The sequence below is a fragment of the Fonsecaea nubica genome, assembly GCF_001646965.1.
Source record: "Fonsecaea nubica strain CBS 269.64 chromosome Unknown Scaff33, whole genome shotgun sequence".
NCBI lineage: Eukaryota > Fungi > Ascomycota > Eurotiomycetes > Chaetothyriales > Herpotrichiellaceae > Fonsecaea > Fonsecaea nubica.
The window spans coordinates 199,557-224,094 of record NW_019173706.1 but is presented as its reverse complement, the minus strand read 5'-3'; the positions used below and the strand labels follow the sequence as shown (position 1 = coordinate 224,094).

Sequence of the window (24,538 nt, the reverse complement as noted above, 5' to 3'; positions counted from 1 at the left end):
TGTGCTATCTCTGCCTCAGGTGTTGATTTGAGATGTGGAGGCGATGAGCAGGCGATAGTCGTGATGTGAAGAGGGGCTGATGTATGAACATGCCAGTGCATGCTTGACCCTTTGAGGCCGGACGCGGGATGCTGGACTGGCAGTTGAACGGGGATCATGCATGTGGTCAAGGAACAAGCATGGGATTGGTACAGCTGCTTCGAACGGAGTCATTTGGCAACGCCACCAGGTGCTAAAAACAATCTCAGTCAGCGATTTGACGAACCAGGAAGCATGTTATTATTCGGTGGCTTGGGGGATTCGGGAGCTTGAGCACAAGGACGGAGATCCAAGATACCGAGGGAGGGAGGAGGGGAAAGCGTGGGAGGCACTGGAGGGGAGGGAAGGGGGGTTTCCCAAAACAAGGACAACAACACTCGATCACAAAGGCCGAGAGGTGGATAGGTGCAAAGCAGGGAAATTCTACTCGGGACTCAGGGACTCACAGCCTCCCTTGGGACCCCCGCCTAGGTGTGTCATTACCTATTCCCCTTGGGTCTTGTGCTCTCGAGGGACCTCTCTCAGAGGGCACCCCCCTGGCCACCTTGCCTATGACGCCTAGACAGAAGCCTCACCATGACCTCACACCAGCTGCCGCTCCTTGTTTGCCTCAGGCCATGTGATACATTCTCACAGCCACTATGAGTCTATGGTGCTCATGTTCGGTGTAAGCTTCGCAAGATCCATCACCTCTTGTTTCCAACCTCTGGTCCTTGACACAGATCAACACCAATCTACCATGATGACGGCACTGGCTATGACTCCCGTGCCAATGACTCAAGTTGCTCTCCAGCCTTCGTATCGCTGCCCTCTGTCATTCCCGTGAATGGCTGACTGGTCGTACACCCAGTTCAAACCCAAATCATCTCTACAGCCAAGGAGGCCTCCAATAACTCAGTTCTTACTGTAAACAGTGAGTAGCGTCTCAGCTTTAGTCTGCGGGAAATTGCTGAGTGCTAGGTAAACTCGCCCACGCCCTGTTGTGACGCGTAGAAGGGCGAGTCTTGCTCCTCGACTTCCTGTCAGCACCTTATGAATGCGCTCGCCAGCTTGAATTTGCCGCCGACAAACACCAGCACATACTTGTATCCAACAGGGCATTCTACACATCCAAGCTACCTTCCTAACGCCGGTTCATTCCTCGACCTTAATTCGTTCCACAGTCGAGGATGGCAGTTGCCCAGGAATAGGCCTCGTAGAATGCCGAGGCCACAGCGATAACACAGGGAGAACAGCCAGGACAATGGCCCGTCACACTTATCAAGCTTGCCGCACCTCGTATGCCATGCTTCTCTCTCAATTTGGGAAGGGTATATGACTCCAAACTCTTTCCGTGGCCCCGCGCAAACATTGATCCAAACGGTATCGTGGGCAGAATTCAAACTCTCCCTGTATCTGAGCGGGTCGACGACCATAAAGAAACCATAGGCCTTCCGGACTTCTTCAAAGCATAGCGCTCCAGGAGGGCGTCAGAATCGTATGGATCGTAGGTATCCTCATGAAGTGCAAATATTCGAGTGCACCGCTAGCCTGAAAGCAGTGCTGCCGGAAAAAACAGATGCCCCAGAGATGTGTTTCGGCAACGGGTAGTAACAGCTCCAAAGCGCAGGATTCAGTGGTCGGGAGTTAGTCGACACCCAAGGGTTCTCGACAGCGGTCGAACTGTGAAAGGACAAGCAACGGGAGATACACAATACTCCCCCAAGGTACCGGCTGAGGAGCGTACGCGTTGTTGTGCAATGTCTCTCCGGTTATTAAGAGACAGATGCGCTGTGCTATTCCCACGGCTTATTTCCTGTTCGCTGCGTCCTACCGGCTCTGCATGTCATCCTCGCTCTCTTCGTCAGGGAGTCTTGTCGGAAACCAGCCATATTTCCCAAAATCGACTGTCATTTCTTCAATGCCTCTGGCTGGGTTGACTTCCACACCCTCCGCACGCAGTTTTTCTGCCTGTCTGTTTGCCGCTGCTCCATCATCGCCGCGCGGGCTGATGCCGCCCTTGGAGTTCACGACTCTCTGCCAGGGGACATTTTGATCGTGGAAGAAGTATAAGTCTGGATTGGCACGATCGAACGTGGGGAGGTGTTTGAGACATACGCCAACCTGTCTCGCGCGTTTGGGGAAGTCGAGGAGCAGGGCAATGTGTCCGTAGCTAGTGACTTTGCCATGGGGAATCTGCTGGATGGCTGAGTATACAGCTTCGTACCACCACTGGGCCTCCTCTGATTTCTCTCGAGCCATGACTGTAGAGGAGAGTTCGACAGTACTTGTAGGGGTGGCTGTTGGACGAACGAATCAAAGCTTCTTCTGAGTAGATGGGACTTGGAAATCCGAGATGCGAGAGGGGATGCCGCGTGTATGGATCCCAGACCCTTGCCAATCAGGCTTGTCCAGGCTAGCAAACATCCCGCTGCGCTGCGCTGTGATGCTTTTGTTTATTTTCCCTCTTCGGGAGCGCATGTGTTTGGCCTACTGAAATAAATCTCCAGAATCGAAGTCTGTGTTGTGTTGCCTCCCACTTCCCAGTGGTACTGGCAGAATCATCTGACCACCTCTGACCACCTCTATTTTGGCCTCGCACTCTCCTGCCTCTTCCCCCCCCCCCCCAAAATGGCGTTTCGCGGTACAGAAAGTTTCATGGATTTTGAATGGCAAGGCCACGGTCCTCTTGATCCCACCTCTCCCTACCACAAACGTGTTGTCGAGATGCAGGCCAAAAAGCGTAAGTTGCGCTGTCCTCTCCAGGTGTTGCTGTACTAATAGTTGCAGGAACTCATAGCGAATTCGGGTCCCCTGAGAAACCAGCAATTCCAACGCTCCGCGAACCCAACAACCAGCCCTTTTTCTTCTCAGATGCCCCGGCGCCGCCACCTGAGTCGTCCCCTTTTCGAAATCCCTCGTTTACAACCCCGCGAAAACCATTCGACATCGACTTTTCATCCCCTCCTGAGAATTCCTCGCCCCTGGCAGCGACCGAGAATGAGGACACCCCAGATGTAACTCCGCTCCCCATAGAGTTCAAAAGCAGCCCCTCAAAAACGGAGAACAAGCGAAACTCATTGTTTGGGTTATACGGCAGATTTGCACCAAGTCCGGGAAGAGGAGAGATCAGAAAGCCTACGAGTGATGCTGTCGCGAGACGAATCCACAAGAAGCGCCGGCGTGCTCAGCAATTTGACAGACAACTGGTGGTCGGGAGAAAGGGTTCTTTAGACGATAGTGACGATGAGAGCGCCCCCAGTCCGACCGAACCAGAGCCTAAAAAGCCGCCCGTGGAAGAAGTAGGATGGATCACTGGCCTGTTCACCTTCATCCACACGTATCCTGACGCACCTTCTATCATCGCCAAGTACCTCCAGGTTTTCTTCAATGCTGCAATACTTGGTGGTTGTCTGTATATGTTTTGGGCATTCTACGCTACCATCCAGGCAGATGTAGACCGCGCCAGCGAGGATGCAATGGCCGAAGTGCTAGCGGAAATGGCGGCCTGCTCCAAGAACTTTATCGAAAATCGATGTGCCGCCGACACTCGGCTACCAGCTCTGGAAGCTGTGTGCAGCAATTGGGAGTTGTGCATGAAGCGGGATCCTAGTGCTGTGAAACGGGCGAGATTGAGTGCACATACATTCGCCGAAATCTTCAACAGCTTCGTCGAGCCCATCAGCTTAAAAACCATGATCTTCACCATCACACTGGTTGTGGTGGGCTTGGTGGTCAACAATGCGACGTTTACCCTATATCGACGCCAGCAAGAGAACCAGAATGTCTATAGAGCACCCTCTGGAGCATACGTGCATCCACAGCAACATCCTGCACACATGGGGCAATTTACACTTCCCCCGGCTGCATCGTATGCACAACAGCCTTATGTGGGCTGGCACGGTGATCCTGGCTTCGTCGGGCAGCAACAGTTGGAATATCCTCGGAGCCCCAGTAAAGAGCATCGAGCACGAAGCAGAAGTCCAGAGAAGAAGAGAATTCAACTCTGAAAGTATATGATTGTTTGGACGAGTCACAGATTGGTGTTTGGCTATTGGATATCGTCTAGCGATGGGGGTGTTGGATGGCGATCTGCTTATTGGGACGGAAAGTGGACAATGGAATAACTTGCGCAGCAAGCTAAGTGCCGACGCTTCAAGGAAAGTTCTCTTTCTCCTGGGTATTGAGTTGAGGAAGCGGACTGGCGGAGAAGATTGTGGGCAACATTGCGTACCCTGCTTGGATTTCCTTTGGGGTTTGATCAAAATGTGGACTCTTGAAACATCCTTGATTGAATCTGGGCCGTATGGTCTCGCAAAACGACTTGCCTCGCTACCGGATAAGAACTCTCAGGATTCATGTCCTAAGCTTGTGCTCCTTTGCCCTTGTTCCTGTTGCTCAAAGAGAGCGTGAGCTATTCGAAGGTCAGATGCGACACATGCGACAGTCGCTTTATGCCGTGATGCGCCTCACTGGTGCGCGGCAAACTTGAGCATGTTGTGCTTGTGGAGACCAGCAAGGCCGCAGCTTACGCTCCTGTACATATATACATATACATATGCATACAAGTACTCTATGTGTCTGTGATGGGTTTTCCCTGCGCCTTATTTATTCATTGAAATATCTGAGACCTATGTTGCGCCTAGCATGTAGAACCTACCCGTCTCGACAGCTAGGACGGACAATTCTCACCACGTTCCCTCCTTCTCCTTCCTCGGCCACTGGATATCACTCTTTCTTGCTGGATTGGGCCTTGAGCAATTTGGCAAAGGGGAACAAGGATGCCATCAACATGTCCTGATCAAATCATATCACATCGCAATCAGTAAGGAGGAAATCAATTTGGAAACAACGATGAAGACAAAAAGGATTGATTGAAACAAATACGGGAAAAAGGATGGGAAGAGACTCACCATTAGGAAATCCGGCAGCAGCCATGCAGCGAAGCGAGCAGACGCCGCTGATCCACCGACCCAGTATTTCCCCGTCCTGCCCTTGTTGACCTGTGCGACGACTTTGTTGCCAAACTCCTCGGCCGTGATGCCGTCCTTTTGCAGTCTGCCGTCGCACAGTTCTTCAACGTACCCCTGCAGCACGCGGTAGTACGACGTCTCGGGGATTTTGGGGGGTGTCATGTTGACAAAGCCGTTGGATTTGACGGCCGAGGTCACGAGCGTCAGGGTGCGGACGCCCAGGGGCGCCAGCTCGAGACGCCACGTTTCGCTGCCGAGCAGGGCCGCGGCCTTGGAGCTGTTGTAGATGCTGCCAAAGGCGCCGAAGGGGACCACGCCGCTCACCGAGGTGTTGTTCACGACGTAGCCCCGGGCCTTGATCAACAGCGGCGCGAACGCCTGGATCATAGCCAGAACGGCCCAGTAGTTGGTATCGAACAGCTTCTTGGCCTCGGCGATCGACGTGTCCAGCGCCGGCATGACCATGGCCTGGCCGCTGTTGTTGACCAGGACATCGAGCGTGCCACCCGTGACGGAGGAAACGCTTTCGACAGCGGCGGCGATCGATTCGGAAGACAGCACGTCGAGAGTCAGGACCGAGACGTTTGGTGCTTGAGCGAGCGACTGTGAGATCTTGGACGGCGTCCGTGCCGTCGCGAAGACGTGATAGCCGTTGTCATGGAAGGCCTTTGCCAAACCTCCACCGATTCCGCCAGCAGAGCAGCCGGTGATGAGGACTGACTTGAGACCTAGAGCCATGGGAGCAGCGAGACAGGGAATTTATAGCGTGATGCTCTTCAGAGTTTCGATGGCGTGAATTATCAGGGTCGTTCCCGTTCCAGAACACACAGGGAAAGAGAGACAGGATAGTGTGCCATGGTACCACTGGGAGAAGCATGACCTTTATACCTGGAGATATGGAGTCTGCGGTCGAAAACAAAGCCGGTTGCCTGTTGAAAGCACCCGTAACTCCGCGAGCATTGGACAAATTGCTGGGTAGACTGGCTCGATAGTGCTTCGAGCCTTGTAGACCCCTGCGGACTATTTCCTAAAAGGGAAAACAATCGATCTCTTGGCGGCCAGGAGCGGAGCTATTCATGGCACTGGTGGCACTTCAAGGCACTCCATCCATTCGCACGTCGACGCTCACTGGATTAAATCTTTCGGCGATGGATCAGGGTGCCCGGTCCAATTTCTCGTCGTATCTTTCCGGGCTCGTCTTCTAGACCTCAAGTCACCTTGGACAACGCCACCATTATTCCCATCTTCTGACAACTGCGCATACGTGGATGATCCTGTAGAAGTATCAACTTATCCGGATCGCATTGGTCATTTCTAAGCCTCAAGGTGTCTCAAATTTGAGAGATGCTCAATGTCAATTGATCAATGCTGTTGGATAGCAAGGCTGCGGGGCTAAAGCGTGTACTCAGGCTAACATGCGCTTCACATACGGAGCTGCTTCGACCTCAGTATTGCAAAACACTTCCCCCGTTTCGAACCATAGCTCAGGGAAGTCGTTCCTGGTCCAGCTCCAGGGCGAGCTCTCTGGCAGACTTGAATGCCTGAGTCCAACATTTGTCAATGATATGGCCTAGCCATATATCTCTGGGTGACGGAAGACTGTCTCGTGGCGGACAAGAGTACAGATCCTCAGGTTCTTTCCGGTTTAGGGTCAGATCGAATTTGCATCTAACTCCGGCAATAACTTCATACATGACTCTGCCAAACTGTCCAGTATCGGTCAAAATCGAGAAGCCAAGATCGTCAGTGCCCTCTAGATGCCAATCGAGAGGCATCATAGCCGATTCCCCGAGGTCACAGAATTTGACGTCTAAAGCGTCGTCGAGTAATAGATTGTCATATCGGACGTCGGCGATAATAATGCGATGCTCGTGGATGTATCCCAGAGTATATGCCAGTTTCGTCAACCAAGAGAATTGTGTCTTTCGATCAGGCCTATCTTGCGCTAAATAATGACGGACGCCACCATTCATTCGATCCATCTGAATCGAGATATCGGTCGAATCAAGATTGTGGCAGCGTACGATTCCATGGTGGTCACCCAGTCTTTTGTAAATCGCCTTCTCAATCTGGATTGCTTGGATAAGAGGTGGTCGGTCATCGTAGTCACCTTCCTTAGGTCTTCCACAGGCTCTCCATAAATCTTGGTATATCTTGATATGTGAAGGAGCTTGAATGCATGATGTTCCCGCTCAATGACAATACCAGTTCCGCCTTGCCCAACGACCCTCTCTATCACCCTTGTGCCGTCGAGATGTGACAAGACCAATTCAGTTGACGGCACGTATCCTAAAATGTCATATGCAGTCTGATCCTGAACTGCTTGTGATGGAAGGGGTGCGGAAAGGGGGGTTCGGATTGTCGAGACTTCTACGTGGAGTGTCAGTGTTTGCGTAGATTGGGTGATTATCTGACTCACGCGATTTTCGTTGGTGTCATTGAAGATCGCAAGCTTCGTGCGTCGGGCACCCACGGGGAAGGGGAAAGGATGATTAGTCGATTTTCGGGTATTATGCAAAAAGATCTTTAGGATACGTTCGTTATAACTTATATTACGGTGCCCCAAGCGTACTATATCTATATCGTTAGTAATGTAACCTAGCCTAGTGTAATAGCCTATATCTACCCCTAATATGTTAACTTCGCAGCTATTCGAAAAGCGAAAACCAAACCGGCAAATGAGAAAATAATAGAATACTTAACGTACTCGTTGTGCTCGAGACGTGTAAACCGTCATCAGTGAGACTTCATTCTTGTCTTGGGCGTGTGTACTTGCTCGGCATGCAGCGACAAACGATCAGGCTGAAATAAGCATTGTTATCAATGTTTCTTATCCAAGGATATGTAGGACTGCCGCACAAGTAATGATCATCGTCTACCGTCTGAGCTCCGCGAGCGCTTTCGAAATCTCGCTCGCTAGCTTTTTATGAGCATCGCATTGGTACTGCTGGCCAAAGTCGGGCACGCCTCTGCGGTCGACAGATCTTGCAGCTGGAGTCCTGAGGCGAGGTCGATAGACCTTGGCCTGGCCGAAGTCATGCCATATAATTCGTCCCGTCATTGAATCCCACAGCATATTCCGTCGTGCCACATCGCGATGCAGAATTCCCAGTTTGTGAATGGCAAGCAAGCCATCAATGGCCGTATCAGTGGTAGCTGGCGTCGTGCGAAGATGATTTAAGGAATATCCCCCAAAGGACAAAACCATCATGTGCACAATCGGCACTGACCCTGCATACTGGAGCGGCCGATCCAGAGTGTAGCTCCCGAGATACACCGGTACATGTATTCCTTGTATCGACCTTAGCTTGCGATAGATCTTTGCTTCGTGTTGGAGATCCATCACAAATTCGGGACGTGTGCCCTTGGCCACCACGGTGTAACCCCAGTGCGGAAGACGTAGGCGGTACAAGACACCTCTCGCACCCCACAAATAGAGTTCTTCGCAGTATTCGAGGTCTTTCTGCAGTATTTGTCGCACCAGACGCCGGAATTCTTGCATACGGAGTTGGTGCTTTGGACCGCAGCCATGTAGGTGTACGTTCGGACACGACGAATCCAGATCACCATTCTCCACCAGTCCTTTGAGACACAAAGCCGAGCAATACGGCCCCAGCTCCCGCTGTCGGTGAGACCGGTGGGTTGAGGATGATGGATCGTCATCAGTGGTCGCGCGTCCACGGCGGAGCCCTCCCTGTGCCCTCCCCCGCTGGAGATCTGCAGGAGGGCGGCTAGGTGTCTGGCCATGACCCCTGCCGTCGTTGTCGCTACTGTCATCCTCACTTATAGCTGCTCGTCTGGCCATGTGCTCTTCGTCATTTATTATCACAGGCTCCCGCGGACGTAGTCGACGACGAATGGGTGAATCCCGCAGATATTGCGCCGATTCCCCTTGGGGTGGCCGATATTCCGACCCGGGAACTTTTTCGTCCGGTATATCCTGTTGCAGTTCCTGCAGAAAGACCTGCCACGTCTCGAGTTGCGCCTCGGCCACCCGCTGCCAGCGCAGGTCGCGACGCGGGCTTTGAATCGCTCTTAATGTGAAAGCGAGAAGCTGGCCCACAGCGGTCAAATGCAAACGGTTATCATGTTCCAATCCCTCGGTCCAGCCGGTCGTGGGACCTACGTCGCCTTGCGGCACCGCGAGAGCGTACTGCAAGCACGAGCAGTCGTCCTCCGGGACACGGAGAAAGATCAAAGCTTCTCCGGTAAAGACGTAGCTAAACTCTAACCGCGCCGCGATCATGTACGCAAAGGCTTGGGTTAAAACTGCGGCCACGAGCCTTTGACATCGTTGGGGGATATCCTCGTCAAGCTTTTCTTGTACTATATCATCCAGATCCATCTCGTTCAACCCGGTATAGATATGTCCTAGTGTCAGCTTATGTGCCGCCTTGTACTCCATAATTAACACCGGGGTTCGATGGATCACGTCGCCCGCATCATTGGTAACGCTATATACGCTATATACGCAAAATTGATCGGCGCGAGGCATAGCGATCTGAGATGGCCTTGGCGGGGAGTATCGCGTGTCCGATGATGTCTGGTGAGATTGTTCTCGCAGGCGCGGCGACCGACGTCGCGGCTGCGGTTGGGAGATGGTCAGATTGGTCAGGTTCGTCGCAGGGTCGACAGGAGTTAACATGTTCCCATGATTCTCAAATCTGATGGTCCCCTGAAGATTAAGAGATTGCTGGAGAACTGCATGCTGGGAAAGGTGCTCGATGATCGAGGTCACCTGGTCGTGAATCGCAAATTGAATAAAGTATTGAAGGTCCAACTCGGAGCTAAGTTGCTGCCGCTGTAGCTGTTCTCCGTTTTCTTCCAACGTATGTCGAGAGGTAAAGTGTCTCTCTAGGACAAAATCCGACTCCATCAACACGTTCCATATATTCACTTGATGCGTAGGAAAGTCGGTCCAGGGCACGATACGACGAGGGCGAAGCTTTCGATCGCCATTGACGGGAGTGCCTTGTGTCGACTGAGACGCGTCCTGAATAGCTAAGTTATGGTACAAGTGCTGGTGACATGCGTCGAGAAATTCGGCCAAGTTTGTCTTTCTTGTTCTTCTCTGAAATCGAAACTGGTCCTCTTGTCGCCGTTGTTGCTCTGCCAACCGCAGGCGCTTCACTTCCCGAAGCTCCTGACGCAATCGATCAAGCTCGGAGGACATAATGAACTCGCCGCGTGCAGTAGTGAGGTTATTTCGTAAGTAGAGGACAAGATGAACGGGCGAGGCGACACATCGCCTTCCAAAGAAAAGCGTGGCAGTCAACCGTGAAGTGTTTAGGTTGGTACATAAACATGTACCAACCATTTTGGGCCTGCCGTCATTGCACGTGACCTAGTCTTCTCGCGTTGGCATCATGGCTTGCCACACGCGCGTCGTCCGCCAAGACTTGGCACCAGGCGAGATTCTTTCGTCTCTCCCTTGGTGCCTGATTTCACCACGGCAAATCAAGACAGAAGCATCAAAATGCGGCTGAGGGGTCATACCTGCCGAGTACGAGGTAGCTTGTGCATTCTCGCTCAAGCCATTGATCTGTGCTTGTCATATCCAGAAACAGCCAGAGACCCTTGCCTCTGACCACGGCCCAGGAGCATACCTACAAAGATCTCGGCTATTTCATCGTCTAACTCGATCTCTTTCTCAAGGATTCCCGTAAACGAGCAGGGATGCATTTCATCGTGTCGACAAATGTCAAGAAGGCGGATGCAGCGACGCAGCGGCTCATCCGTAGCCAGGTGATGATGGGGAAAAACCGGGGCAAGTCTCTTCGTGCCAAACAACGAAGATCGACCAGCTGGGCCGTCGTGGTCGATTTGAAACGGGATCCGCCAGAGCCAGTGGACACGTTCATCGACGCATACCACTCAGCGAAGTCTTCCATACCAGGCAGAGTGGGCTCAGAGCTGTCCTCCATTACGCTTGCTGCTGAGCTGGACACGGCCGCATTTGCTGATATCGGAAGATGTGGGCTGCTCACCCTTGCTCTACGATTATGCCAGAAACTGACCCGATGCGAAACTAGTCTTCGACATGATAGCCAGGGCATTGTTCCCTCTAGTGTCGGTGACTGGATTTAGCCACAGGGATATGGCCTGGTTCGTTCCGCTCAGGTTCGACCCTGCCTATCTTCATGTAACAGTGTTCGCCGCCGAGGCTTTCATGGACAGGATACTAGGTCGGCAATATCCCACCACTAACCGATACGCCACCGTACATTTTTTGAAAGGGATCAGTATCCTTCGCAAGAGGCTTTCTCTAGAAGATGAGAGCGGCAAAATTTCCAATTCTACAATTGCCGTGGTTCTGACCTTGGCCATAAGTGCATTTTTCATGGGTGAAGTGGAATCCTTCAAGCATCATATGGTCGGCCTTAGGAAGATGGTCGACTTGAGAGGAGGTATTGCTGCCTTTCGAGGGAACAAGCTTCTCACAGAAATATTCAGGTAAGCAACCAGTCCTTTTGCTTTCTACCTACGTCGGCCTCGGGAAGACCTGATGGTGGTACAGGTGCGACATAGGCATGGCTATGCAAAGCGGATCAGAGCCCGTCTTCTTCAAAGACCTTGTTTCAGAGCCTCTTGTGCCTTTTCCCGACCAGGAGATGCTGTCAATTCGAAACAGCACCGGCAAGGCTGGCTCTTTGCGGAACTGGGCACAATCGCTCCCCAAGCTGGATGAGAGGCTCCATGAAGTCTGGACAGTTATGGAGAGATTCTGTTCAATTGTCAATCTTGCGGTTGAAACACAACTAATGCTCTCCCCGCAACTCCTCTACGATACTATAGCTTCGGTCATGTATCGGCTTCTCTATATGAGCTTTGACAGTGGCTCCGTGGACGAAGCGGTGCGGCTCAGCCTCCTGGGACTGACCCATCACATGTTCTTAAAGTGGCAGTATCTGCGGTTGCCCTATCTTCACTTTCCTTCTCTTTTCAAAAAGTGTCTTCTGGATCCCGAAATCATGAGTGCAGCTTCCCCTCAGACCATGATTTGGTTTCTGATGGTTGGAGCTGTTACTGCATTCACGACATCCGACCACTCATGGTTGAGGGAGTGTTTGCGACAACATATCGACCGGTGTCAAGTGACGTCGTGGAACGATATGCGGACAGTCTTGAAATCTTTCATGTGGATTGGATTGCTACATGATAAGCCGGGCAAGGAGGTCTTTGATTCTGTTTTGTCATGATTATATCCTCAGACCCTACACAGCTGAAACGCGACACGGGTGATGATCTCCTCGACAATCCCGGATCTGAGTCGACCCTTGGGTATGGAATGAACAACGAGCTACGTTCTATTGGAGAATTTCAGACTCTACAGACCTGGCAAACAGCTATTGCACCCGAAATCGAGCTTCTCCTCGTACCTGAATCTCAAACATCATTGCTCGGATAGCCCAGTCGGAGGCACCCCGTCATTCCGAAGAGTTGGACGCAGGTCTCCCTATGTCTAGAGAGATTTTGTGTTTCGTCCTCAGTGATGAGGTTATGGTTACGTGATGTAGGGATCATCAGAACATTCTAGGAAACACCCACAGGAAAGAGGGGATAAGGGGGAACGAGACCTAGTGTCGAAGAAATCCTCCAAAAGGAGCACTGGCTCTGATCTGACTCGTGCGGTGATTGTATCTGCTGGATATGGTTGAAAACCGTCTGACTATGTCAGATCTGGTCGATGCCGCCGTCTGAATGGGAAGGACATTCAAGAAGAAATTAGGACCGAGCCAAGGGACCTCGTCCGTACTTTCTGGAGGTCGAAGCAGGGACTCAGCTCGACTTGTCTCCGGCTTTGTGCAGCCGAATACGCCCAGCGGACGGTGACTCTCGGTCATGCTGGTGATTGATAGAGAACCTGACCACCTCTTACCGCTATCGGACGCTGCCACTTCCGTCTAAGGCAACCTCTTTGTTGTTCGTCAAGCTTATATTCATATTCAAGCTCGTTGTTGGTCACATGAACGAGCAGTTGTAAAACAAGGCTATCGACTGTTTTGAAGCGCCTTCTGAATAGTCACCTCCTTATTCACTTACATCAGGTTATTCGGCGGGAGAAAGCAGCACCGTTAGTCACATACGAATAATGTCCGTCTTTTACCTATCGTGTACCACTTATCCGCGTTCTCTTCAGCCTCGTATTGCGCCAGGAGTCCTCTTCCCGATGAATCAACCACAAGTACCCGATGTCTTCGCTCACATCAGAGTACTTTGTCCAAGGATTTCTCCCATGTATACCATTAGTAACAGGCAGAGATACAATCGTCGGGAAAAATCGAGAGGTGTCATTCTATATGGTTCGACGTGGTTCTTACGAGTATGCTAAGATCTCAACCCTCGGATCTGAACACCTAGTATCTCATATCATGCATGCATACGGCTAAGGTACACGACACGCCCTTTGAGCATTTAGAAACTCGGTTGCCGCTGTTACATCGCTTTGCGGGACATAAAGTTACTTACACATTGGCCACTCGACGTGCCGACCAATGTTATATACCCCCACATTACCTCAGATTACTCTTCTACTAGGACTTCAATATATCTTCAAGTACTATAAGTCATTGAGCGAAACGAAAACGGCTTGGCGCCCGTGAAGTGGGCTTTTTCTCGTGCTTGTGCCAAATCAGGCCTCAAAAAGAGTCTTTGCCTACAAGTACCAAGTATATTACCACGCCTCACCCAGCACCTCTTCATGATTTGGGACGAAGTGAATTACACCCACTTTTTCACCGAGAAACCCCTATCCGTTGGCGACTTCCGAACACAACAGACACGTTAAGACAGTGAGAAAAGGCTGGCCGAAAAAGAGCCATGGCGGAACAGACAACATCAACGTACAAGATCCGGTACGCCACCGAGCACGACGTCCCCGTGATTCTCCATTTGATTCGCGAGCTGGCCATCTACGAGAAGGCGCTGCACGAGGTGCTCGCCACGGAGCAGTCACTGCGCGAGTCGCTCTCGTTCCCCGTCGACCCCCAGGATCTGGACAAGGGCTTTACAGAGGGCTACGCGAAGACGCTGCTCATCTGTCCGGCATCTGCACCTTCAGGCGCCGGCAATAACGCCAGCCAACAGGAAGAGGTCGCCGGCATGGCCCTGTACTTCCACAACTACTCGACCTGGCAGGCCCGACCGGGCATCTACCTCGAAGACCTGTTCGTGCACCCGACGTACCGCGGCCGCGGGTACGGCACCGCGCTGATCCGTGCCCTCGCACGAGAATGTCGCCGGCTCAACTGTCGCCGGCTCGAGTGGTCCGTCTTGAAGTGGAATACCCCGAGCATCGAATTCTACCAGGGCGGGAGCGTCGGTGCCACGAGGATGGAGGAGTGGGTGGGCATGAGGGTCGAAGGCGAGCAGTTGGAGAGGCTGAGCAAGATGGTCGAGGGGAATTGATAAAAAGGCAAATGGGTGTGGTTTCTGGCCCTGGTCCTGGTCTGGTAGGGATGAGTGGCCTTTTGGCTGTTCTAGAACTATCACCACACGGTCATGAGAACGGCATCTGTGGCATATAATGTGGCATAGAACCGGCGCAGCAACTAGAAAGGTGTAATGGGGGGCATCAATCACAGAAGGCCAAGGATAATATGTTTGGGTTGCCTTAAGGTCGATATCAGGTCTTTCACTTCGTCTCAATCTTGTCGCACCCCATGGTGAACTCCTAAACGCCTGCATTGCCCGATTCCTGCGCAAGTATCTAACTCCGACTTCCAACATGGCAGTCCGATCCAACAGGCTAATTCTTTGTTGCTGCATTCCGTCCTCATAACCCGACCAACGTCGATCGATTTCCACAAACATCCCGAAAGTCCCGCACACGCTCTGGTCCCTTGCAACTCTCCAGCCCGGCGCTCACATAACCACACAACAACTGTTTTGCTTCTTGGCCTGCTGGTAGAAGATCCGACTCTGTGCGCTCAGACCGTCACTCTTGGCTACGAGGGAGTCAATCTTCTCCCCTCGCTCCAAAACACTCTGGATCGTCTTGTGCAGCACAATCTTGGTCTCATCCAGCTCCCTCTGAACTTTCATGATGCTATCCGCCTGTCCCGGATCTTGGTATTTCACAATATACTCCTTAAGCGGTGGGAATGGCCTCGTGTTCGGAGGATTCGTCGAGTACGAGGATCGCGGATTCTGCGCGGAATATTCGTCGATGATCTTGGAGAGGAGCTGGTGTGCGACGAGCGCCGGATATTCGCCGTCAGATATGATGATACCACACAATCCAAGGCTGGTACTGTAGGCGTGGAAGGTGTAGGATTTCTCTTCAATGTCTGCTCTGACACCGGGCTTGGTGCGTTCGGCCACTGTTTTGGCAAACACCGACATGAATTCGCCATAACTGATAGAAAAGCCGCGTGTCAGCACGCTCGAAGGCGGGAAGAGGCGAGGGGATGTTGGAAGTGCGGAAACCTACCTATCTCGAGTGAAGCGGGAGAACGAGGACAAGTCTCGCTCAACGGCAAGTTCGATGGCAGGGGCGGATTCGTTCCGGAGGATCTGGAGAGAGGTTAGCATCTCTCTACTGCGGCCTGATCTATAGCCAAAGCCTGCTCACTCCGATGTAGAAGATCTTCATTCTGGCGGTGTGTGTTCTTTGTTCTTCACGGGGTGAGTGGTCGAGGAGGATCAAGTGTCTCGAGGTAAAAGAGCAGCTTGAAGGACTAATGCAGTAGGAGAGAGTCCTCGGGTATGATTCTGCTATGAAAGACAGGAATCCGAGAGGGAGGGAGGTTGTTGTTAAGAAACGATAGATACGAATGGGTTCATGCAAAGGATCTTGGGGAACGTCACAAAGTGTAGCGCCGGGACGAAAGGTCCCCGTTGTCTTCCTTTGTGCTTTGCGGGCGGCGCCCGCAGGTGCCAGCCCGCCAAAGCCCCTCCACGCTTCATTCAAGTTTCAGCCTGGTGGCCCCCATTCTTCACCCAAACCAATCAGCCTAGGCACTCACTCAGGCCCCCGGAATACCTTTGAGCCTATCAATGTCGCCTTCTGCTTAGCGCGAGGCTGCGATTTTTGTGCGAGTCATCCGCAACATAAAAGTCACATTTTCACTTCATCTGTCCTCTCGTAACAACATAACCTTCCGAACAGGCTGCCACATTTCCTCTCACTGCATATCCCAGAAGCCTTCATAGTTCCGCTTGTCCAGCTGATCGCAAAATGGTGGACAAAACTTTTCAGTCCGAGGAACAATGGCTCGCCCAAGTGGCAGCTATGCGGCAGGCGATTGCCGATTTGAAATTGCCATCCCTCAACGATGCGTCGCAGATGTATGGATCCGATCTCGATCTGGATGAAGAACTGAGTGAAGACATCGATGATGACATCTGGGATGCTGAGAGCGCCGTCGACGAGAGCCCTTTCACAGACGATGTCGACGACACGGTCAACGGGTTCAAAACTCCCAACCGCGCCACGAATGGTGTTTTTGACAAGACATGGCTGCGTTCCAAATGTGCTGCCTGGGCTCGCACATCAAGCTCCGGCATCGATCCCACCGAGATCGAACATCAAATCACTGCTCTGTTGGCATCAGACAGTTCGGACGAGGAATTGCAGATGTCACTCGCAGATATCATTGGATTTGACGATCTTGACTTTGTTATTGAACTCATCTCTCATCGCAAAGAAGTTCTAAATGCCCAAAGTGCAACCAGTCGGCAAACCGATGGGCTTTTTGGGACGCTGGAGACTCGTGAAGAGCGGGAAGCGACACTCAGACGACAAGACTATGACCACAAACATGCTGCTTTAGCTCCGGCCTTTGACAGATCTGGACCCAAGTATCCGCATGTCTTCAAGTCTGATGTCGCCGCCACGGGTAATATGTTGGATGTAGCTGGCAAAAGATATGCCCTCCCTGTTGGCAGTACCCGCCATGACCATCCAAAGTATGAGGAGTATTCAATCCCGGCTTCAAAGGTAGGCTCTCTTGCCGCAGGACAGAAACTGGTCAACATCTCCGAGATGGATGGTCTTTGTCAACGTACCTTCAAGGGCTATAAGAGCCTGAATCGAATGCAGAGTCTCCTTTACCCAGTGGCATACACAACCGCCGAGAACATGCTGATTTGCGCCCCTACTGGTGCTGGTAAGACCGATGCTGCTATGCTCACAATCCTGCAAACGATTTCGAAGAATATCATTCCCAATCCAATTGAAGAGCCCAACGCCACAGAATTCATAGTAATGGCAGACGATTTCAAGATCGTCTACGTTGCGCCAATGAAAGCTCTAGCTGCCGAGGTGACAGAGAAGCTGGGCAAGCGACTGGCCTGGCTGGGCATCCAAGTGCGAGAGCTGACTGGTGACATGCAATTGACCAAGAAGGAGATTGCTGCCACTCAAATCATCGTAACCACACCAGAGAAATGGGACGTGGTTACTCGGAAAAGCACGGGAGACACAGAACTGGTGCAAAAGGTCCGGCTTCTCATCATCGACGAAGTCCACATGCTTCACGACGAGCGAGGTGCTGTCATCGAGTCCTTGGTGGCTAGGACAGAGCGCCAAGTGGAAAGTACGCAGTCACTGATTCGTATTGTTGGACTATCTGCCACTCTTCCAAATTATATCGATGTTTCAGACTTTCTGAAAGTCAATCGAAATTCTGGCCTCTTCTACTTTGACGCCTCTTTCCGCCCAGTTCCCCTCGAGCAGCACTTCATTGGTGTCAAAGGTAAGGGAAGCAAGATTCAGCGCGAGAACCTGGACCACACCACCTTCGTGAAGGTTAAGGAGCTTTTGAAACAGGACAAGCAAGTCATGGTCTTTGTTCATTCCAGAAAAGACACAGTCTTGGCTGCTCGCACTCTTTATCAGATGGCTGTCGACGATGGATGTGCGGAGTTATTTGCCCCGGATGCCGACAATCCCGCTTATGTTAGAGCAATGGCAGATTTGAAAACCACCAGAGGCCGAGAACTGCGAGAAATTGTGCCCAAGGGGTTCGGATGCCACAATGCTGGCATGCCGCGATCAGACAGGAATTTTGTTGAACGAGTCTTCTCCGACGGTGCCATCAAAGTACTTTGCTGTACAGCAACCCTTGCATGGGGTGTCAACTTGCCCGCTGCGGCTGTCATCATCAAAGGAACCCAGCTTTATAGTGCTGAAGCTGGTAAGTTTGTGGATCTTGGGATATTAGACGTCCTTCAGATTTTTGGACGTGCTGGTCGGCCCCAGTTTCAAGACAGTGGTGTCGGATACATTTGTACCACCCAGGACAAGTTACAGCATTATCTCTCGGCCGTCACTCAGCAACAACCGATTGAGTCCAAGTTCTCGCAGAAGCTGGTTGATAACCTCAACGCCGAGATCAGTCTGGGCACAGTGACTACTGTCCAAGAGGCAGTGACGTGGCTGGGTTACACCTATTTATTCATTCGCATGCGGCGGAACCCCCAAGCCTACGGTATAGACTGGATCGAGCACCAAGATGATCCTCAACTGGGCCAGAGGCGGCGCAAGCTCATCATAGATGCTGCTAGAACGCTGCATCGAAGTCAAATGATCATCTTCAATGAACGGACGGACGAACTCCGGGCGAAAGATGTTGGCCGGATTGCTAGCCAATACTATGTCCTCCAAAGCAGTATTGAAATATTCAATACCATGATGCGGCCACATGCAAGCGAGGCGGATGTTCTGAAAATGATCAGCATGAGCGGCGAGTTTGATAACATTCAATCTCGAGACAATGAAGCGCAAGAGCTCCATCGACTTCGCCAGGAAGCCGTCATATGTGAGATCCAAGATCGAAAGATTGCATCCAAGGGCTCCGAAGATGAGAAAGAGCAGAAAGTCATTGAAAATCACGCGAAGACAAATATCCTGCTCCAATCGTACATATCGAGGGCGAAACTTGAAGATTTTGCCCTAGTATCAGACCTGGCGTACGTGGCACAGAACTCGGCCAGGATTTGTCGAGCTTTGTTCATGATTGCGTTGAATCGTGGCTGGGGTTATCAGTGCCAGGTGCTGCTATCTATGTGCAAGGCCATCGAGAAGCAAATCTGGCCTTTCCAACATCCATTTCATCAATTTGATCTCCCGGTACCGGTTTTGAAGAATTTGGACGACAAAGCCCCCTCATCGAATATTGAAAGCCTGCGAGAAATGGAGCCGGCTGAAATTGGAAGTCTTGTGCACAATCAAAAAATGGGTAATACCCTGACGAAGTTGCTGGACAATTTTCCTACCATATCTGTCGAGGCAGAAACTGCACCTCTCAACAGAGATGTGCTCCGTATGAGGTTATACCTGTACCCAGAGTTTGTCTGGAATGACCGCCACCACGGCACCTCTGAGGCATACTGGGTCTGGGTTGAAAATTCAGAGACGTCAGAAATTTACCATCACGAGTATTTCATCCTGAGCCGGAAGAAGATGCACGATAATCATGAACTCAACTTTACCATCCCGCTAGCCGATCCTTTGCCTTCTCAGATATATGTCAGAGTCATATCGGATCGTTGGCTGGGAGCAGAGACTGTGCATCCAGTCTCTTTCCAACATTTGATACGACCAGACACTGAGAGTGTGTATACCGATCTTCTAGATCTGCAGCCGCTTCCGATCACCGCCCTGAAGAATCCAGCACTAGAAGAGCTCTATGGACAACGCTTCCAGTTTTTCAATCCGATGCAGACTCAGATTTTCCATACCTTATATCATACTTCGAACAACGTCCTCTTAGGCTCGCCAACTGGTTCCGGGAAGACTGTTGCCGCAGAGCTAGCCATGTGGTGGGCTTTCCGTGAGAGACCGGGGAGTAAAGTCGTGTACATTGCACCTATGAAGGCGCTTGTTCGAGAGAGAGTGCAAGACTGGCGCAAGCGGCTCACGGTTCCACTGGGCTTGAAACTGGTAGAGTTGACTGGCGACAATACACCAGATACCCGGACCATTCGCGATGCAGATATTATCATCACCACCCCGGAGAAGTGGGACGGTATATCGCGATCATGGCAGACCAGGTCTTATGTCCGGCAAGTTTCTCTTGTCATCATCGATGAGATACATTTGCTGGGCGGTGACCGCGGACCAATCCTCGAGATCATCGTGTCAAGAATGAACTACATTGCATCGCAAGCAGACAGCGGATCTATCCGTTTGGTGGGGATGTCAACCGCATGCGCAAATGCCACCGACCTTGGGAACTGGCTTGGGGTTAAACCCGGAAACAACCAAGGGCTCTTCAACTTTCGCCACAGTGTTCGTCCTGTCCCACTCGAGATATATATTGACGGGTTTCCTGAGCAGAGGGGATTCTGTCCGTTGATGCAGAGCATGAACCGGCCAACCTACCTGGCCATTAAAAACCACAGCCCTGACAAGCCGGTCATTGTCTTTGTGGCATCGAGAAGACAAACTCGTCTCACGGCCAAAGATCTCATTAATTTCTGTGGCATGGAAGAGAATCCAAGAAGATTCCTGCATTTTGACAATGAAGATGATCTTCAGCATACCCTCTCTGCTGTCAAGGATGCTGCGCTCAAAGAAGCATTGAGCTTTGGGATCGGACTGCATCATGCTGGGCTGGTCGAGTCCGACCGAACGCTTTCTGAGCAACTTTTTGCTGCGAACAAGATCCAGATCCTCGTCGCGACTTCAACACTTGCGTGGGGTGTCAACTTGCCTGCTCACCTCGTTGTTGTCAAGGGAACACAATTCTTCGATGCCAAGATCGAAGGATACAAAGATATGGACTTGACCGACGTGCTTCAGATGCTGGGCCGAGCAGGACGACCACAGTTTGACACTTCAGGTATCGCTCGGATCTTTACCCAGGACTCAAAGAAGGCCTTTTACAAGCATTTCCTACATACTGGATTCCCCGTGGAGAGCTCGTTGCATAAAGTCCTTGACAACCATCTGGGCGCCGAGGTCTCCGCTGGAGTCATAACAACCAAGCAAGACGCCCTCGATTACTTGACCTGGACTTTTTTCTTTCGCCGCCTTCATAAGAACCCAACATACTACGGTCTTGAGATCTCAGCAGAAGAGCACAAGGAGAATCAGCTTGCCGCAAGACAAGCTGCGGCAGATTACATGATCACATTGGTAGACAAGTCACTCGACGACCTCGCAGAAAGCGACTGTGTTCTGGTACACAACAACGGAGACGTGGATAGCACTCCATTTGGCAAAATCATGTCGTATTACTATCTCAGCCACTTGACGATCCGCAAGTTCTTGTCAAAAGCCCGCAAGACCACCTCTACAACCTTCGCAGATGCTCTGGCTTGGATTAGCCTGGCAACTGAATTTGATGATCTTCCTGTACGGCATAATGAAGACCTTATCAATGCGGAGCTGGCCAAGAACTTGCCTCTGGATACCGAAGGCCTGATGGAGAATCTGCCGATGTGGGATCCTCATGTCAAAGCATTCCTTCTCATCCAGGCGTTCATGGCCCGTATCGACCTCCCTATTTCCGATTATGTCGGTGACCAAATTTCGGTATTGGACCAAGGCATTCGTATCATCCAAGCCGGAATCGACGTCATGACGGAGCTCAACCGGTTTGATGCTGTGGTGCAAATGGTGAGACTACTGCAATGTATCAAGTCTGCTCGATGGCCGGAGGACTATCCACTGAGCATATTGCCCGGTGTGGATGAGGTGTTTGACGAAAAGCTCGAGGGCAAAGTTCCCAAGGATTTGGTCACGACGGCTGTGCTGTCCACAAAGCATGGAGCGAAGACGATTGAAGGGTTGATGAACATGTTCGGAATAAAAGGCCACAATACACGAACGGCATTCATCAAAGCTGTGAATGCGCTTCCTGCCCTTACTTTGTCTGCTACGGGCGACACGGACAATTTGCAACTCACTATGAAACGCAGCAATCGGCTACTGGACCATGAAGGCAGAATATATGCCCCGAAATTCCCCAAACCACAGACAGAGGGCTACTTTGTACTTGTGCTGCCTCCTGGATCAGCGACAACCACCCAAGGAATGGATATCTTGGCGTTGAAAAGGGCGAATTGGTCTACCACCAAACAGGGAACTCAAAGCAGGGTGGTAGGAACTGCAAACGTCAAGCTCAAGATCCCAGCGCCGGAATTTAACTTGAGAAGTGGGCAGGGGGAAATGAAAGTCGATATTCTCGTGATGAGCGATGCGTACCCGGGTATGGAGTGGCGGTTGGAGAATGTTGTTGTGCGGATTGCGCAGAAGACTGAGGGTTCTAGGACGGTAGAGGTCAATGTCGACGAGAGTCTGCTGAAGAAGAAATAGAAACGGTCGGGAAGTAAAGGGCTTGCTGGCTAAGCCTACTAGCTATGTTGACGACCTGACATCATCTGTTGACATGGAAGGTTTGCATGCTATCTAGCAGCAAGGTACTACTTCATCTGACCTCCACCAGCACTCTTTCATAGACGATGCATCATCTCTTGATCCAGACACACACACTCGTCCAAGCTGAGGAAGGAAATCGACATGAGTGAATGCCCTTGATGTGTGTGACTCCCGCGAGTTTGTCCCTGAGATAACCCTGTGCCTGTTCAAAACGGAACCTCCAAGCTTTCTGCTTCCAAGAGTAGCGAGCCTATGCTGAACTGGGACATACTTTGACGCATTCTTCGTCGTGTCGTGTCGTGTCTTGTCAACCTCTTGGTTTGGTTAAGTGACTAAACCGAGTGTCTCAGCCGGATGTACGGCGCCATGACACTCCTGGGCCCCTCGCCACCCTTGCCGCCCTCTCTCATCTCACCCTCGAAGATGGCGTGGTTTTTATCCCCTGCCTTGCCCTTTGCCAGCACGTGGATTTCAACCATGACTTTCTTCTCTTCGTCACCCTTGCCATTCACCACATTACGCACATACCACTCCGCATACTGTTCCGGGGGATCTCGCTCGGTGTTGACCGTCGTCCACAGGTACTCGCTGTAGGGCTTCTCGGCACAGGATTCCTGCAGGTTGAGGAACATGGTCGTGAAGGGTTTGAGCTTGAGTCTGTAGCGCGAGACTGCCGTCGTGACGACCGGCCACGCCTTGTTGAGCAGCGCTTCGACGGTCGTGGCGTCTGCGGCGGGGAAGGTGAACGGGTCGACAGCGTATCTCTTGTTCAGGACGACGCGGCAGAGGATTTGCTTCTTCGTATTGGTCTTGTGCTGGTCGTGGTCGTCTTCGTGGTTACCGTCCACAGTTTCTTGTGCAGGAGGGTTTTTGTCGACGGCCTTTGGTGTCGCCGGTGAGGATGGTGGTGGCGGCGGTACGTCCTTGTTTTCCTCGTCGGTGGAGTCCATTGCGGCGTTCTTGAAATGTTCTTGGAAGTGAGAAAGATGGCTAGGGGCGTGGTTTTGTTTCCGGGTATCTCTAATGAAAGGAAAACAACAAAGTGAAAAAAGAAAGTCAGGGAATTGTGTGTTTGTGTTTGTGTTTGTACATGATAAGACACAGAGGCAGTGGGGGTGCGGTATGTAGATGTGTGTGCGTGAATGTATGTGAGAGTGTTTGTGTTTGCCCTGCCTTGCCTGATCGAAAAGTACCTGGGATTGCTGCTTCACTCGAGGTCCATCTGCCCGTGAATACGAGGTTAAATTGTCGATAGGATGGGATATTGATTAGCGTACCACACACTTTTCAAACTATACCTGGAACTCCCTACTTGGCTGAGAAACCGGCAGCGACTATGTCCAGCACAGAATCCTCGATCGAGGTGTGTACGATCGTATTCCAACCCTTCATCATCTCCCGCTCCAGAGGACCCCCTTTCTGGTCCATCATTATTTTCAGTATTGCAACTGCATCGTTGATATCGATCTCTCTTCGTTCAGATCCTATTCGTTTCAATTTCCGTGCGAGCGACCACTCCCACTTAACTGCGTAGATGACCAAATTCTTCCCATGCCAGAGAATCACTTGCTGTTCAATCGATTCGATTCCTGAAAAAGTCTCATCTTAGTTCCGCCCACCGCAAAGACCTCCATGTGCGCGTTGATCCATTCTTCGCTGATTTTTCTCTTGTCGGCAACGGTACGGATTGCTTTTTGGAGCTTCTCCTTGATCTTTCCTAAATTTTCGATATTTGGATCGATGATATAGTCGATATCTTCGGTAGCGGAACGGTTCCCCAGGTGGCTGACCGCAACAAAGCCTCCTGCGCTGAGCAGCCTGACAGGGACAATCTTTCCCAAGTTTCTGGACTTCCCAATCTCTCCGTCCAGGTCAGCAAGCGCTGAGAGCTTGTCAGACGAGTTTAATCAATCGATGTGTAGAACATAATCAATAGTGATCTAACCTTCAGCAAAGTCATCCGCTGTAAATCTGAAGGGTTGTTCAGTAGCCATTCGAATCTCTCTCGAAAGAGCCTAGCGCGTCGTGGGATCTCGGCAGAGTCCGCTTGAGTCGTTAACTTTGTCGCGGAAGTCGCGGGGGCCAAAGCTTAGCACCCACCAAGGAGCTTCTAGCTTCTCGTCCGTTCAAGCTACTCGGTACATACAGTTCATTCATCAATCTATTCAAGAACAAACGCTTCAACATGCCATACCTTCAATATGATAGGCTGCAACCG

At 51.4% G+C, this 24,538-nt stretch overlaps 11 protein-coding genes across 11 annotated transcripts; 4 read left to right on the top strand and 7 right to left on the bottom strand.

Annotated features, from left to right (window-relative positions):
* Positions 1-1,848: 1,848 nt before the first annotated feature.
* AYO20_05619 (hypothetical protein) lies at positions 1,849-2,280 on the bottom strand (the record flags this gene model as incomplete). The annotated part of the gene is made up of 1 exon (XM_022643913.1): positions 1,849-2,280. One exon carries the CDS (start codon positions 2,278-2,280, stop codon positions 1,849-1,851), a length of 432 nt encoding a protein of 143 aa, XP_022500154.1.
* A 369-nt stretch (positions 2,281-2,649) lies between these two features.
* AYO20_05618 (hypothetical protein) lies at positions 2,650-4,028 on the top strand (the record flags this gene model as incomplete). Its single annotated transcript, XM_022643912.1, has 2 exons — positions 2,650-2,761; positions 2,809-4,028. The coding sequence occupies 2 exons, from the start codon at positions 2,650-2,652 to the stop codon at positions 4,026-4,028; spliced, it is 1,332 nt and encodes a 443-aa protein (XP_022500153.1).
* A 718-nt stretch (positions 4,029-4,746) lies between these two features.
* AYO20_05617 (hypothetical protein) lies at positions 4,747-5,729 on the bottom strand (the record flags this gene model as incomplete). Its single annotated transcript, XM_022643911.1, has 2 exons — positions 4,747-4,815; positions 4,932-5,729. 2 exons carry the CDS (start codon positions 5,727-5,729, stop codon positions 4,747-4,749), a joined length of 867 nt encoding a protein of 288 aa, XP_022500152.1.
* Positions 5,730-6,475: 746 nt separating this feature from the next.
* On the bottom strand, positions 6,476-6,973 carry AYO20_05616 (hypothetical protein; the record flags this gene model as incomplete). Its single annotated transcript, XM_022643910.1, has 1 exon — positions 6,476-6,973. The coding sequence occupies one exon, from the start codon at positions 6,971-6,973 to the stop codon at positions 6,476-6,478; it is 498 nt and encodes a 165-aa protein (XP_022500151.1).
* An 893-nt stretch (positions 6,974-7,866) lies between these two features.
* AYO20_05615 (hypothetical protein) lies at positions 7,867-10,164 on the bottom strand (the record flags this gene model as incomplete). The annotated part of the gene is made up of 1 exon (XM_022643909.1): positions 7,867-10,164. The coding sequence occupies one exon, from the start codon at positions 10,162-10,164 to the stop codon at positions 7,867-7,869; it is 2,298 nt and encodes a 765-aa protein (XP_022500150.1).
* A 503-nt stretch (positions 10,165-10,667) lies between these two features.
* Positions 10,668-12,190, top strand: AYO20_05614 (hypothetical protein; the record flags this gene model as incomplete). The annotated part of the gene is made up of 3 exons (XM_022643908.1): positions 10,668-10,965; positions 11,024-11,444; positions 11,509-12,190. The coding sequence occupies 3 exons, from the start codon at positions 10,668-10,670 to the stop codon at positions 12,188-12,190; spliced, it is 1,401 nt and encodes a 466-aa protein (XP_022500149.1).
* Positions 12,191-13,811: 1,621 nt separating this feature from the next.
* On the top strand, positions 13,812-14,399 carry AYO20_05613 (hypothetical protein; the record flags this gene model as incomplete). Its single annotated transcript, XM_022643907.1, has 1 exon — positions 13,812-14,399. One exon carries the CDS (start codon positions 13,812-13,814, stop codon positions 14,397-14,399), a length of 588 nt encoding a protein of 195 aa, XP_022500148.1.
* A 456-nt stretch (positions 14,400-14,855) lies between these two features.
* Positions 14,856-15,585, bottom strand: AYO20_05612 (hypothetical protein; the record flags this gene model as incomplete). The annotated part of the gene is made up of 3 exons (XM_022643906.1): positions 14,856-15,348; positions 15,424-15,506; positions 15,565-15,585. The coding sequence occupies 3 exons, from the start codon at positions 15,583-15,585 to the stop codon at positions 14,856-14,858; spliced, it is 597 nt and encodes a 198-aa protein (XP_022500147.1).
* Positions 15,586-16,170: 585 nt separating this feature from the next.
* Positions 16,171-22,257, top strand: AYO20_05611 (hypothetical protein; the record flags this gene model as incomplete). Its single annotated transcript, XM_022643905.1, has 1 exon — positions 16,171-22,257. The coding sequence occupies one exon, from the start codon at positions 16,171-16,173 to the stop codon at positions 22,255-22,257; it is 6,087 nt and encodes a 2,028-aa protein (XP_022500146.1).
* A 395-nt stretch (positions 22,258-22,652) lies between these two features.
* AYO20_05610 (hypothetical protein) lies at positions 22,653-23,270 on the bottom strand (the record flags this gene model as incomplete). The annotated part of the gene is made up of 1 exon (XM_022643904.1): positions 22,653-23,270. One exon carries the CDS (start codon positions 23,268-23,270, stop codon positions 22,653-22,655), a length of 618 nt encoding a protein of 205 aa, XP_022500145.1.
* A 358-nt stretch (positions 23,271-23,628) lies between these two features.
* AYO20_05609 (hypothetical protein) lies at positions 23,629-24,314 on the bottom strand (the record flags this gene model as incomplete). Its single annotated transcript, XM_022643903.1, has 3 exons — positions 23,629-23,889; positions 23,940-24,202; positions 24,266-24,314. The coding sequence occupies 3 exons, from the start codon at positions 24,312-24,314 to the stop codon at positions 23,629-23,631; spliced, it is 573 nt and encodes a 190-aa protein (XP_022500144.1).
* Between the last annotated feature and the right edge of the window lie 224 nt (positions 24,315-24,538).